At 43.1% G+C, this 13,083-nt stretch overlaps 2 protein-coding genes and 1 long non-coding RNA gene across 4 annotated transcripts in view; 2 read left to right on the forward strand and 1 right to left on the reverse strand.

Moving 5' to 3' along the window:
- Positions 1-12,989, forward strand: part of LOC148652745 (uncharacterized) — a 95,390-nt gene extending 82,401 nt beyond the window's left edge. Inside the window, exon 2 of the long non-coding RNA XR_015925413.1 lies at positions 11,458-12,989. This is a non-coding gene — a long non-coding RNA (uncharacterized LOC148652745). The remainder of the gene's footprint in view (positions 1-11,457) is intronic.
- On the reverse strand, positions 120-2,953 carry ndufaf8 (NADH:ubiquinone oxidoreductase complex assembly factor 8). Its single transcript, XM_088599860.1, has 3 exons — positions 2,624-2,953; positions 2,381-2,491; positions 120-1,309 (listed from the first exon to the last, which is right to left on the reverse strand). The coding sequence occupies exons 1-3, from the start codon at positions 2,702-2,704 to the stop codon at positions 1,289-1,291; spliced, it is 213 nt and encodes a 70-aa protein (XP_088455986.1). The 5' UTR covers positions 2,705-2,953; the 3' UTR covers positions 120-1,288.
- On the forward strand, positions 3,111-12,989 carry tepsin (TEPSIN adaptor related protein complex 4 accessory protein). 2 transcript variants are annotated; one of them, XM_088599861.1, is made up of 13 exons: positions 3,111-3,234; positions 4,043-4,115; positions 4,552-4,643; positions 5,103-5,196; positions 5,813-5,880; positions 6,124-6,205; positions 6,950-7,021; positions 7,652-7,837; positions 8,837-9,017; positions 9,407-9,520; positions 9,621-9,699; positions 10,305-10,439; positions 10,571-12,989. In XM_088599861.1, exons 1-13 carry the CDS (start codon positions 3,196-3,198, stop codon positions 11,294-11,296), a joined length of 1,941 nt encoding a protein of 646 aa, XP_088455987.1. In that variant the 5' UTR covers positions 3,111-3,195; the 3' UTR covers positions 11,297-12,989. The 2 variants fall into 2 exon arrangements, with proteins under 2 accessions (XP_088455987.1, XP_088455988.1); XM_088599862.1 differs by lacking the exon at positions 3,111-3,234 and adding an exon at positions 3,326-3,465.
- Positions 12,990-13,083: the final 94 nt, after the last annotated feature.

The following is a 13,083-nucleotide window of genomic DNA, read 5'->3' on the forward strand; positions in this document are numbered from 1 at the left end:
TTTCAATATGGTCTCTCTTGGATGTCCTGAAGTTTTTTCCACTTCAAATCAGGTTATCAATTAAATTACAATACATGTTGATTTAAAGTTCAGTATTTCAACAGGACCACATTACAACCTTGTCTGAGGCAAGTTTATTTAAAATCACATGAACCAAACCAGCAGTACATGTTTTAATAAACACCCTCAATGGCTCTGCAGCTGTATAGACAGTTTTTTAAGAAAACCTATGGCCTGTAGAGAGAAGTTAATTTGGTCTGGACCATAATTCTATATCATGTCTATCATGTCCAGTAGTTGCACTGGTGTTTGTACGATTTGAACATTTCACAGAACACCAAAAGATACCCTTTGTTACTATGTGCAATTTGTATAAGTAAGGTTTTGGAAAAGAAAACATGACTTTTGTAATAAGAACTTTGGGCTGAAAACCCAGACTTGTAAGAGAAAACCAAGATACTGCCAAGGTGCAGCATTTCAAAAGCAAACCTTTTGGTCTCGCAGAAACTTCCTGCATTAACAACCTGCTTCTAATTGCCAACCTGCTTGAGTAGCACAGTGAAGCTGAATCATTAGTGGCAGGTTTTACTGCCTTTTGGCTATTTACATTTTGCTAATGAGGAGTGCTCATGTTTTAAATGCAGGATACAGGGACCTCATAATGAGGACACAGGTACAGCCATGTGTGATCTATTAATGTGCTTAAATTCTTTAATTTTAGTGGCTGGACAGGGTCATCTTTTACACTAATGAACTTAACTTTCATCTCTTATTTCACAAGCAGTTTGTATCTCATTTTGCATTCTTCTCTAGAATTTCTGTCACCAAATCATTCTTACATACTGGATAGCATTACAGACATTACCCATTTGTCAAATTGTTTTTACAAAATCTCCTCCAACAACCAGATGATACATTTTACTACAATTCCTATATGTCCTGCTTCTGCAGGTATGTCAATAAAATTAACAGTATAAAAGTTACAGCATCCTTAATTTAAGGATTTTAAATTCATAAACCCAAACCTAGCTTTACTCAACTTTATTCACATGCTGCAGTTCAATGTAAAATAAGTAGCTTATGAAAAACATTTATCTTGCTTGTACAAGTAACTGATGATGTTCAGGGTATTTCTGTCAGCGGTATAATCTAGGCTGTTTGGCACTGTGTGATGAACCCTGATGTCTAATGTGTTTCACTTGAGGATGGAGACCAATTTGGCTTTGCTTCAGTTGAAGAAAACAAGTTCTTCCTCCATGTCTTCACACGTCACAGTGGGAGGACTGTCCTATTTTACATTTCTCTTGGCCTGCAAGGAAAGGAGAGAGAGGCAGAATTAAAATTTATGGAGATTTATTCACACAACCTATAAATTACAATGTTGCCAAAGCAGGAACCATTGCCAAATCATGCACAAGCTTTTACACCAATAACTATTTGAGGAGGCTTTCTCCGTTCCTCTGGCTATGACCAGTTTCCACTCCCTTCCTGCAGTAAAACTGACAACTGCTGATACGACACTATAAAGACAAGAATCTGGGACATCCTGGTGGACATCTTTCCTCTGCAACAGACTTTCCTTCAGCTGTTCCTCACCTGTATGGGAGGAATTGTCTGGGAGCACAACTGGAAATCTATAGGTTGTTACAAAAGTATACTTCTCAGCCCCTGCTGTAGCTGGAAAAAATATACACCTCGCAATTTAAGCAACTAATAAGCATCATTAATAACAGGCAGTTGTAACTACCATGAGCTCTCCCACATCAGGAAGGACGCCTGTATACCCAACTGCCTTACTAGCACAAAGGCAGACCAGGCTGTAAGTGACCTGGTCATAGTTACAGCTTTCTTTGTTACTCCTTGTAGCTCAGTTCGAAGATGCTCTAAGGGCAACTAAGCACAGGGGTGCTTTTCCCCAAAATAAATGCACTGTGGACAAAAGGACCCTTACTTTTGCCTTACTGTTAGAAAACATTGTGTGTGAGCATTCACTGCAGACTAGCGATAAAAGCTTGTGTCAAGGGATGTGATGAAGCCCATTAAGACCAGCTGTGAGTCTGTATTAATTTGTGGCGGAGCAGTGGCTCTGTGGCTAAGGATCTGCACCCGTGGCTGGAAGTTTTCCGGTCCAAAGGCAGAGGAATCCTACTCCGTTGGGCCCCTGAGCCCTTGCCCTTAACCCCAACTGCTCCAGGGGCGCCGTATAAATGGCTGACCCTGCGATCCGACCCCAGGCTGTGTGTCTCATGGAGAGCAAGCTGAGGTATGCAAAAGGACAAATTCCTAATGCAAGAAGTTGTACAGGGCTAATAAAGTGATCTTGTTTTATCTTCACTGCAGCTCTGGTCGGTAGAGACGGGCAGCGAGTCGGCCGACTTACTACAGCTACACAACACCTCTTCAGCGCTTCAAACTCCCTCCCGCACTGACCCTTCCTCAGGTCCTGCTTGCCAAGCGTCGCGGAAGACACACATCTCCCATAAGCGGCTGCCTGCAAGGATACAAAACACATTCTATTTATTTTTTTTTGCGAATAATTCGACATTTACGCTTGGTTTTCCCAAGTCACCGAATCTCCAGAACAGTCCCCAATGGTCTCTACAGATCGAGAACAACCACTAACCTCCGAGGAACACTGAGCCAGCAGTTCCGGGAACCGTCTCATCCTGTCCCGGCTGCGAGTCCAAACGTTTTTTGCCGACATGCTAACTGGGATATAATTGACCGGAGCTGGAGTAACACTGAAGGGTTAATATCTAAACCCTTAAAGGAAAGACCAGGCTGTTATAATGTAATTTTCTAAATAAGTAATATAAATATTTTACAAAATCATTTTAATGACACACTTCGCTGTACAAAATAACGTCTTTTAAAATATCTGTCATGTCCTACATTCTCTCTGTTCTCTGAACGCAGCCATCTTGCTAACCCTTGACCTCAATACCCTGAGTTTGTTCCAATTGACCAATGATGTCTGCTTGAGGTTTTTGGTTGGTGGAAATTCATGTCAATCAAATTAGCACCCGGAAGTTCTTAGCCGTCTCTTCATTGGAAGGAACACGCAGCCAAGTCTAAGAAGGAACCAATAAGAGCAAAGGAGGTGTCGGTCTTCACTTTGCGGTTGGCTACAGCCCGACGCTGGCCCCGCCTCTCACTGTTATGGAGGATCAGCTGGGACTTTGACAGTGCGGAATCATGGCAACCTTTATGGAGAGACTCGCTTTCCTTCCGAAAGTAGGTACAGTCACTGAAACGTAGTGTTTTTAAGATAAAATTATTTATCCGACCATGACTCTTTTACGATTAGAAAGTATACTTTGTCATTCTAACTCCGGGTTCGAAAGAAAAAACAGCCGCACCTGGCAGGATGCGCTGTCGACGCAGGGGTAGACTGCAATTTTGTGCGCTTTTTACTTCTCCGAATTGAAACTACAGTTTAAGATCGGGAGTTGTTCCAGCTTCCAAGTAAATAACTCCTTCTAGTCGTAACCGACTTAAATTAGTACGTCAAAGGCTTTAACAGGTGTCTATCAGTATGCTTGGAGGATTCATATATTCCACTTGTTAATGACCGAAGATACTTTATGTTTGAAGCAGGGCTTGTCACCGAGAGCTGGCGAGGTGGTTCTCGCACTGCGTTTAAATATTTTAATCTGTGTATATGATTGCTATATATAATCTTAGCAAAATTTGAGTGATTAAATAGAACTCTGGCATCATAGAAACGTTTTCTTTATTAACGATGGCTAAGTGTTGCCGTTTCCGCTAAAATCCTAAGAACTAGGCGAGTGGCTGTATTTGTGCCGATGTGTATGTTTAAAGGGTATCTTTTAATTCCGGGGGGTTACTTAGAAGGCAAACAATGAGGTGATTCAACTGCAGGACTGTGTAGGTAAAGTTGGTTACCTTTGCTGAAAGAATAAAGACGTTTTTCATTTTGAGTATTTTTGCGAGTGTCAGTACCTCTAGATTAAATCCTGGACTGCAGTCGTAAATTCCAAGTGGAAAGATTTTCAATCATCTTCAATTTTTCCTCCCTTAGGTGCCCACGCTGATGAAAGCCACTGCAGATGACGAAACTCCGTGTCCTGGCTATCTTTTTGAGGAGATTGGAAGTATCCTTTGTCCACTGCCTCCATAATCTTTAAGAACTCTTGACACATAGTCATCAATAACGTACGCCAGTAACATTAATGAGACTCAGTAGAAAAGAGCAGTCAATCATATCACTTTTAAAAAAATGTTATTAAATGTGAAAAATTACTGTAAAATACTCTATATGCCATCAATAAGTGCCTTTTTAAAAAAATCAGTATTTGTGTTGTAGTCATCATGTCACCAGTTATGTCTAACAAATAACTCATGAAAGATTTAGTATTATTTTCTTGTGGTGCGCAACTAACCTTTTACTTCTCTGAGAACCCACAGAAGGAACCTCCACTATGTTACCACATAGAACTGTATTGTAGTCCTTGGCAGGAGGTGCTCAGTGTGAACTAAGTGAACCAGTCAACGGGAGAGTTGTATCTTTTAACTTGAATGGAACCCCAGATTTTTCCCGTGAGTCTGTGGGCTGCAGCCAGTGTCTGCTGGAGTACCTGCTGGAACGGCTGCAGGTGGACTCCTGTCATGTTAAACTGAAGGTGAGAGGGGCTGTGAAGGAGGGCAGCGGAGATCAGGGCTGCTCCCGTGCTCTGATGTCATGAAAGCAGGGCACCTGTCAACCGATGTGTTGTCTCTTCTATTCTTTTATCCGATTTATGTAGGCCAAGCACCAGATAGCCTTAGGTTACAACAATTTACAATTAGTTGTTTTCCTGACAGTGCTTAAGGGGACTTTAAGAACATAGAAGAACACAGAGGAATGTTCTTCCTCTGTGGTCCAGTTTTTAAAGCCTCGCATTGTGACTTGGAGAAGGACACGAGTGTGCTGGATGCAGGGTTGTTGCTGTGGCTGTCGAATGTGGCAGCTCGGAGAGCTCTGGAGCGCTCAAGAATGGTTACAGAAACGAAAGGCGAGAAACACAAATGCAAGAGAAGTGGCAAGAGCCACATAGCAGGATACTGCAGGGCTCTGTGTTGACACCCTTCTCCTCTCCCAGGTCCTCAAGATCCTTCTTCACCTCTGCAGCAGTGCCTCACCTCACCTTGTCACAGAGCTCCGCCGGAACATCACCTTTGTCCAGGAAGCCACTGGTAAGCCTCAGCCTGTCTGATGTTCAGCAGAACCCCTCATACCAATGCAAATCTTCTTATTTATTGTTGTAGTCTTCTTATTTATTGTTATTGTCATCCTGTAAAGCACTTTGAGAAGCCACCTTTAAAGGCACTATATAAAATAAAGTTGAGTATTATTATTATTATTATTATTATTATTATTATTATTAAATGATCTGGAGTCTGGAGGGTAATCTGCTTTCACTGCAGCTCTCTTTATGGGCTTGCCAACTAAGATCATACTGTCCTTTATAATCAAATTATGAGATTTTGTATACAGGGATATGACAGTACACCAGAAGTCTTAAACCAAACCCTGGAGGGCCTAGTGTCTTCTTATTTTTGTTTCAGTCTGGCCAGTCACTTAAACAACATCATTGTTAATATCATTGTACCTGTGAAACACCTCAGAACCTGGTTGGCGGTATTACAATTATGCAGTGAATTACTAATTATATTAACTTCAGTGTGCAGTGAGTGGGACAAACAGCAGAAGATGCATGACTGGCAGCTGATTTTGAGAGCCCTGCTGCAGCCTGTATGTGTTGCTCTCTGCGCTGTGTGTACTGCCGGCTCAGTGTTGTGTGTCTGTCAGTTTTCAGCGGTCCTCCAGATCCCATCCATGGCAATGTTTTTTACCAGAGGGTGCGGATGGCAGCGCAGGTGAGTGCTTGCGTCTGTGTCCTCCTCCGCTATTGAAGATGTTTCAGCTGCAGCATTAAACAGAGTTTATTTATGAGCTAAAGGATTGTCCTGGTGGCATCACATTCAAAATAAACCGCACAACAGGAGCAGAAGCACTTAAAGCAGTTTCATAGCATCCACATCTAGTGCCATTTTGATCTTCTGGTTCTCTCACACAGTTAATCTGTCTTGCTGTGTCTTATCCCGTCTGTCCATTTTCAGGAGTTGGCCAGTGTCTTGTTCGCTGATACAGTCTCTCCCCAACCCACCTTATCCCCCTGCAAAGCTGCTACGCCTAGTTTGGGTGAGTAGATGTCTGCATGTAGGTTTCTGCAGTATTCCGGCATATATGTCTGCCACTTACCTTAAAACCTGCAACACAGCTTTTCAGCGGGACAGAATTCAATCCTAAATAAGAGTTTGATTCAGATGATCTTACTGCTGAAAAGAGGAACGAAAAACTCCTTAGGAAGGAGGAAAAAAAAACTCTAGGTGTCCAAGGTCAACTGGCTGCCCAACCCCTCTGGGCAAACTAATATTATACAATTAAAAAATGAATAAAGGGAAAAAATGAATAAAGGGTCACATGTTCCAATGTGATCTGCATGCAGAGTTAGCAGAGTTAACAAGTAGTATTTGTTGGAAAAACTGTCTCTAAATCGAGAGCAATATTTCTTTTGGATTGAAAGACATGTATTCACAAGGCTGCTTCTTTACAATGTAATAAGGCCACATCACATCATTGGGAGTTTTGCTGCCTTGTTTTGAATCTCAGAACATGGCGCTGGACATACCTGGAAATGTAGTCTATTTTGGGATGTAATTGGAGGTTTTACAAGTTAATGTGTACATTTTACTTTTATTGTGGTTTAAAACGCACTCATCAGTGCAGATTCTTTCGAACCCTGAAATAGAAAAAGAGTGTTGCAGTTCCCCTTTAATAAAAATGCTCTGCAGATGTGGGAGTTAGTACTTAAAACAAGCTTTTATTACATAGAATGTTGAGTGTCCACCTGGGTTGTAATATAATAGCTTCTTTCCTTTTCAGGAATGGGCTCAGACTCGGGGCTGAGGTCTGGGGTGCAGGGCTTCGGGTACAGTCCTGGGAGGCATGGCTCCAGTAAGTGTGCCCGGTGTTGTCGGCCCGTCTCCTTGCAGCCATATCACCCTGCTGCAGCTCACAGCGGGCAGCCCACTGAAGCTCAGCAGTTGTGAGCCTGGTCAGTACCTGGATGGGAGACCTCCTGGGAAAAACTTAAGGTTTCAGCTGGAAGAGCTGTTAGTGGGGCCAGCAGGGGGTCTGTGTGGGTCCTAATGCCCCAGTATTGTGACAGGGACACTATATTGTAAAAAGATGCCGTCCTTCCGATGAGATGTAAAACCGAGGTCCTGACGCTCTGTGATCATGAAAAATCCCAGGTCGTTTCTCGAAAAGAGTAAGGGTGTTACCCCGGCATCCTGGCCAAATTTCCCATTGGCCTTTACCAATCATGGCCTCCTAATAATCCCCCTCTCTGAACTGGCTACATTACTCTGTTCTCCTCCCCACTGATAGCTGATGTGTGGTGAGCGTTCTGGCGCACTATGGCTGCCGTCGCATCATCCAGGTGGGGCTGCACACTGGTGGTGGAGGTGATCCCCATTACCTGTAAAGCGCTTTGAGTGGAGTTTCCAGAAAAGCGCTATATAAGTGTAAGGAATTATTAAATTATTATGTGAGTGTGCCAGAGTACCTGTGTGCCCTTGGCAGGTGGAACTCTGCTGGACAGGATACAGAAGGCAGCGGAGGTGGTGGTCAGCGCCGTCCTGCCACCAACAGAACACAATGGCATCCGTCTCCATGAGAACAACTACCAGCCAGTGGTGGCGCCCTCTGCAGTAGTGGAGGTGGCAGTGCCAGCATGTCCCTGCAGTGTGCCTGTCCGCGGGGTTAGAGGTGAGGGGGCAGCCAGCCTGTCAGTTTCCTGTTATTGGAAAGCAAAAAGTAAACTGAGGCAAAGCCATTTGCTTTACAAAAACAGCTGTTCAGGGACTGTCACTAAAGGACTTAGCTGTACAACAATACGACTTTGTAAACTAGCCCAAAGCCAGTGGTTTCATTCTTAATATAAATATCTAAAAATATTCTGACATCTTATTTGGAATATATGATTAGTATTTTTATGCTTTATGGTAATAAAGGGGATGTGTTTCAATTCAGAAAAGTAATAACCCTGGTGTGATGAGGCTGTTAAAAATCCAGTAACACTAACACACTATTACACTAACAACCAAGGTGCAAAATATTGAATGTGAATGTCTTATTTAAAGTATGTGTCTTGCAGGCAGACCATAATGAAAGTTGAAAATACAAAGTCAAGCATATTTCTCTCACTAAATTGCTTCCTCTATAGAACCACTACAAATGGATTCTAATCATAGTAGCCATATCACTCCATCTTCACTGGGGCACTTTAAGGGAGGGAATTAACTTGTAAATTCAACATTCTGCTTTGCTGAAATTAAAATTGGTGCCCAATTCCCGTGCACAGTAAATGTGTATCAGCTGTTCACTATAAAACCAGACCCACAATGGCACTTGCAGACAAATCAGCAGCAATTTTCAGCTGCTCACATGGTCTGATCATTGGTAGGATTAGTGAATGGCTGATCACTACGACACGATTATTTGCTGCGCACTGCCATTGATAATAATTTTTGTATTTTGTATTGCGTTTGCAAATTATTTTTTCCAGTTTAAGGACAGTTCTAAAATTCAACTCCTTGTCAAAACGTGCCCAAGGAACCCAAAGGGTCACCCTAGCTATAATAAGATGGAACAGGTCTCTGGTATATCTTCTGAGCATGCTCAAACCATATTCTTACAGACGATGGGATATGAATGCCAGATGATTGCTTTTATGAACTATTAGCCCCCTCTCCTTCTGCATATCAGCACAGCGGTGTCCGGGCCAGCCTGGCGGGGGCTGGGAGGAGAGCGACAGTGGGCACAGTTCCCAGAATTCCTCTCAGGAGAAAGGAGATCGCAGCAGAGCCTCTCAGGGCAGCAGCAGCAGCAAGTCTGGGACCGATAGCCAATCAGGAGCCAGCAGGGAGAGCGGAGATCTGTCAGAACGGTATCTCTCATTGCAGTCAGACGCATGCCTTCAGATTGCCTTTGGGTGCATTCGGCACATCAGAAATTCAGATTTATTTTTGCACATGAAGGTTCGTAAGATCTGGAATATAGAACAGAGGCTCTATAAGACATGTAAGAGATACGATGTCTTTATTTTATAGACGTTAAAGCACACGCATCTCATGATAGTATTGACTTATCACTGACCTGGGCTTAAGTAGCTTAGTGTATATGTAGCGCATATTTTTTTAGAATCTGTTGAAAATTGATTTAGAATGCTTCGTAACCTTGTGTTGCCATTCGCTGGTGAGATCAGAACAGTGTTAAAGTGGATGATCTGTTGTCATGGCTGAGGCTGTTACGACACTGTGATGGGTGTCTTTTCAGGGTGGAGGTGATGCATTTGGGAGACTGTGCCCAGGAAATGATCCTTATCAACAGATTGACTGAGGGGTCAAAGGTCTTCCTATCCAGAGAGGAAACACAGCACTTTCTTAAAGAGTATGGTCCTCGCTGCGCACTCTCAATTTTGTTGTGTCTCTGGCTTTTGTTGTTTTGCTTTCGGTTACTACTGTTCCCGTGTTTGGTAATCCTGCTGCAGGTGTGCCACGCTGAACTGTGAAGCGGTGGTGGAGCTGCTCTGTGGAAAGCTGCAGGGCTGTACACAGACTGTCCAAATGGTACGTTGTTGTTTCTGGCCCATGAGTTTCCTGCTCATTAGTTTCAGGTGTCCTCAAGAGTGCACAAGCTCTATGCACTAGTTAAAGCTGCACAGATCATTAAGTGTCCAGACATTGTTCTGGTCAGTCTTCGTCTCCTATGCTATGTGTTCCCAGTCCTCATCCCAATCTTAAAAAAAAACATAGTTAGAATTGTAAAGCTTCTACCAGAGGTTTCTACTTTGGTGCAACACTGAATAATAATAACATACCCAGCCATGTTGTTGAAGCCAAGACCCTGACTTCAGCTGCGCTGGAAGAGATCTCTGGATCAGTAAGCTACAAACTTCTAAAAGACTTCTTCTCATTTGTAAATGCTCTTGTTATTTCAAATATATGTGATGAAACTTGTGACTTTGAAGAACTGTGAAAGGCTGTATGTATATGAAAAACTTGAAGGGTGTAAAGAGGGGTGCAGTATGTCTGCCAATTGCCATTGGCCTATTTGCTTCACTCCAGGCCAGTTACAAAAGCTAGTAGTACGTGAACGTAAAAATTGAATCACTTCGAAGGAAAAATGAGAATTTTTTGTTGTTGTGAATCTTTCTTTCTCTGTGTCCTTCCAGAGGGCTCTGTGTGCAGTGGCGTGTCTGATGTCATCTGACCTACTTTCACTGGACCATGTATTTGGGGTTACCCAGAAGCACTTGGTGCAGCTGAGCAATGGACCACCAGGGGCTGTGGCCAATAAGGCCACCAAGGTGAGCACTGGTTGGGCTAAGGGGTAAAGAAGCAGATCTAAAATCTCCCCTGTAGCCCATAGCTTCAGATTTTCTAAGAGTTCCTGTATTTGAAGAGTACCACAAGTGACTGCTCTTCTGTGCACTTGCAGCTCCTCAGGCAGTTTGAGGCGCTGATGCATGGCCAGCAGGGGGCATCAAGGTGTGACGGCAGTGCCTTCCCAGCAGTCACAGGCCCTGCACCCCTGCAGGACTCCTCCAAACTAATGGACACCCTATTTTTGCCAACATCACGTGGGGAGACCAACATAGAAAGGGCACCAGGGAGTCAAGATGTCACCCTCCAAGGTGAAATATCACCCTCCAGATACCAAAACAGCATCTCCTCAGTTCCTGACTCGGAATGGGACAGCCGTTGCACGCAGACAGAGGTACAACGATGTGGATCAGAACTTTTCCAACCCACTGTCAATATTGCCAAGGATGTTCTACCAGGTAGAGACCCAGAGCATTACCAAGACGGCCACTTGGGTGCATGTGCCTCTTCAGACACCGGTGTGTCTGGGCAGGGAACGCCGGCAGGGGACAGTGTTTCTGAGCCTGCATCAGCTGTGGTGGAGGATCTTGATGATCTTCCCTCCAGTAAGCTGTCTCTTTTTTCAGGCATGGAGCTTGTAATAAGAGGCAAGCCTTCATGCTTCCCCGACTCTTCCAGGACAGAAGCCACTCCTCCTGGTCTGTGCACAGTGCAGGATACCGACACTCACAGGGCTGCAGAGCCTACGGCCTGCTTCACGGACAATACCATCACAGCCTCGCCGCCATCCGACTCCGAGCGCAGCCAGCACCTCTCGGCTTTCTCCTTTCTCAATGTGTAAAGACCAGGCCTGATGTCTGCAGAGCAGAAGTAATCATGACAATAATAAGAACAGTGATTATTCATCCAGAGGGGGCTGCACATTGATGGTAGTGAAAGGGAGTCTATTACCTGTAAAGGGCTTTGAGTGGTGTGTCCAGAAAAGCGCTATATAAGTATAAGCAATTATTATTATACATGATTATAGAAATGCAGTATAGGTTTTTGGATATGCCTATGAGAGGAGCAAGCATTCGTCATGTGGGATTGGACCTAGAATGGTCAGTGAGAGATTCCTATTCATCATGTGTTGCTAAAATGAACAGGAAATGAATTAGAGTGGGTCACCAATGCTTGGCTTTTTTCAGCTGATGGGTACTACTAAAGAAAGCCAGGACTTCAGTATTAACTGTCCTAAATCATTAACCTTAATACGTGCCAGCTAAGAGCAGTAGATAAGAATACCACAAATCTGCACTTGTTGGAGGAAGCCTCCAAAGCCTTTAACATGCAAAACACTTTCAGTCAAGTACTCACCGACTTGGTTGCCTTTCTATTTCAACTGCTATTTTAAAAGGGGAATAAAAATAATATGCCCCTTTTATTTTATTTTCCTGTATTATGCATTCTGTGTGTAGTGACGCCCTCTTTGCTTTTGTTACTTTACAAAGTTATTTATGAGCCAAGATCCAGTTGGCTAAAATAAGTTGCACCATGTGGGTGTCATGAGAAGGCTTTCCCTCATGAGTGAATAGTGAAATATTGACAGTGCTATTTTCTTACTTCTCATTTCTGATTTTTTTGCAGATCTATAAAAAAAAAACATTTTTTACTGTAGTCAGAACATGTTATATTAAGAAAAGTTTAACAGTTCTGTGAGGATCGGTTAACTTGAGTTTCAGCTAATGAAAACCAATTTAAAAAATTGGTCAGAAAAGCCTCTACTGTGTTTTACGATATACCGTATATAGCAGTTTATAGTGATAAACCTATTAATCATGAATGAGGGAATTTTTATGTACTGCTATTCAGGGCTGTGTAGACTGGTTACTGCATCCCGATAAGTGCCTTTGCTGCAAGGCAGAACATCATTTTACTTCCAATAGAACTGCTGCAGCAGCAAAGGATTCTTGTTCTAACACCTTATGTCACAGATGTTTTTTTTTTTACATCTGCACACATAACATCCTATCTGAAAGGTGGTGCTATTCATGCAAATATGGTTTACCAATGCATGCACACTGAAAAAAGCATGGTACAGTATCTCTCCGTACCACAGACTTGCAGGACTCTTTTTTTGCAACCTTGAGGCTAGTGGTTTAGATCCAACGTATTAGGAAGTTATCAACTCAAGCATGTGCAATGCAGCGATGAACACTGAAAGCATCGCAGTAAACCAGCTAATGCACAATGTCTGCTTAGCCTGTTCTGAATGCTACATGATAATGATGTGCCCCATTTTTTATTCTACTATAGACACAAAAACAGTGGAATCATCTGGATCACCAGAACGGCTTCTCTACTGCATTCTCTGTAACACTGCTGTGTAAAAGTGATCACATCACATACAATGAACTGAGCAGAGGTTTCTTTGTGCCGAGTGTGAAGGTCTATGGTTATTTAACGTTTGCTCCTCCTGGATCACAGGAATACCTTGGGCTGTAATGCAAAACTGTGAAATTAAATTGCTAAAGCCATCAAATGCAGAACGGTTAGCAAGTGTGAAACTGGCTTACTGTGTACCCCAGCATGGTGTGCATGACCAGCTCTGAACATCACACAACTGCTATGCATGTTTCTACACACTGA

The sequence above is a fragment of the Lepisosteus platostomus genome, chromosome 11 (genome assembly GCF_059453375.1).
Source record: "Lepisosteus platostomus isolate fLepPlt1 chromosome 11, fLepPlt1.hap1, whole genome shotgun sequence".
Taxonomy (NCBI): domain Eukaryota; kingdom Metazoa; phylum Chordata; class Actinopteri; order Semionotiformes; family Lepisosteidae; genus Lepisosteus; species Lepisosteus platostomus.

Coding starts and splice junctions, on each gene's coding strand:
- ndufaf8 (XM_088599860.1), bottom strand. CDS start 2,704: ATGTCGGCAAAAAACGTTTGGACTCGCAGCCGGGACAGGATGAGACGG. Junction 2,492..2,623: donor TGGCTCAGTGTTCCTCGGAG/GTTAGTGGTTGT, acceptor GTATCCTTGCAG/GCAGCCGCTTATGGGAGATG. Junction 1,310..2,380: donor AGAGGTGTTGTGTAGCTGTA/GTAAGTCGGCCG, acceptor CTTTCCTTGCAG/GCCAAGAGAAATGTAAAATA.
- tepsin (XM_088599861.1), top strand. CDS start 3,196: ATGGCAACCTTTATGGAGAGACTCGCTTTCCTTCCGAAA. Junction 6,206..6,949: donor AGCTGCTACGCCTAGTTTGG/GTGAGTAGATGT, acceptor TTTCCTTTTCAG/GAATGGGCTCAGACTCGGGG. Junction 7,838..8,836: donor GCCTGTCCGCGGGGTTAGAG/GTGAGGGGGCAG, acceptor TCTGCATATCAG/CACAGCGGTGTCCGGGCCAG.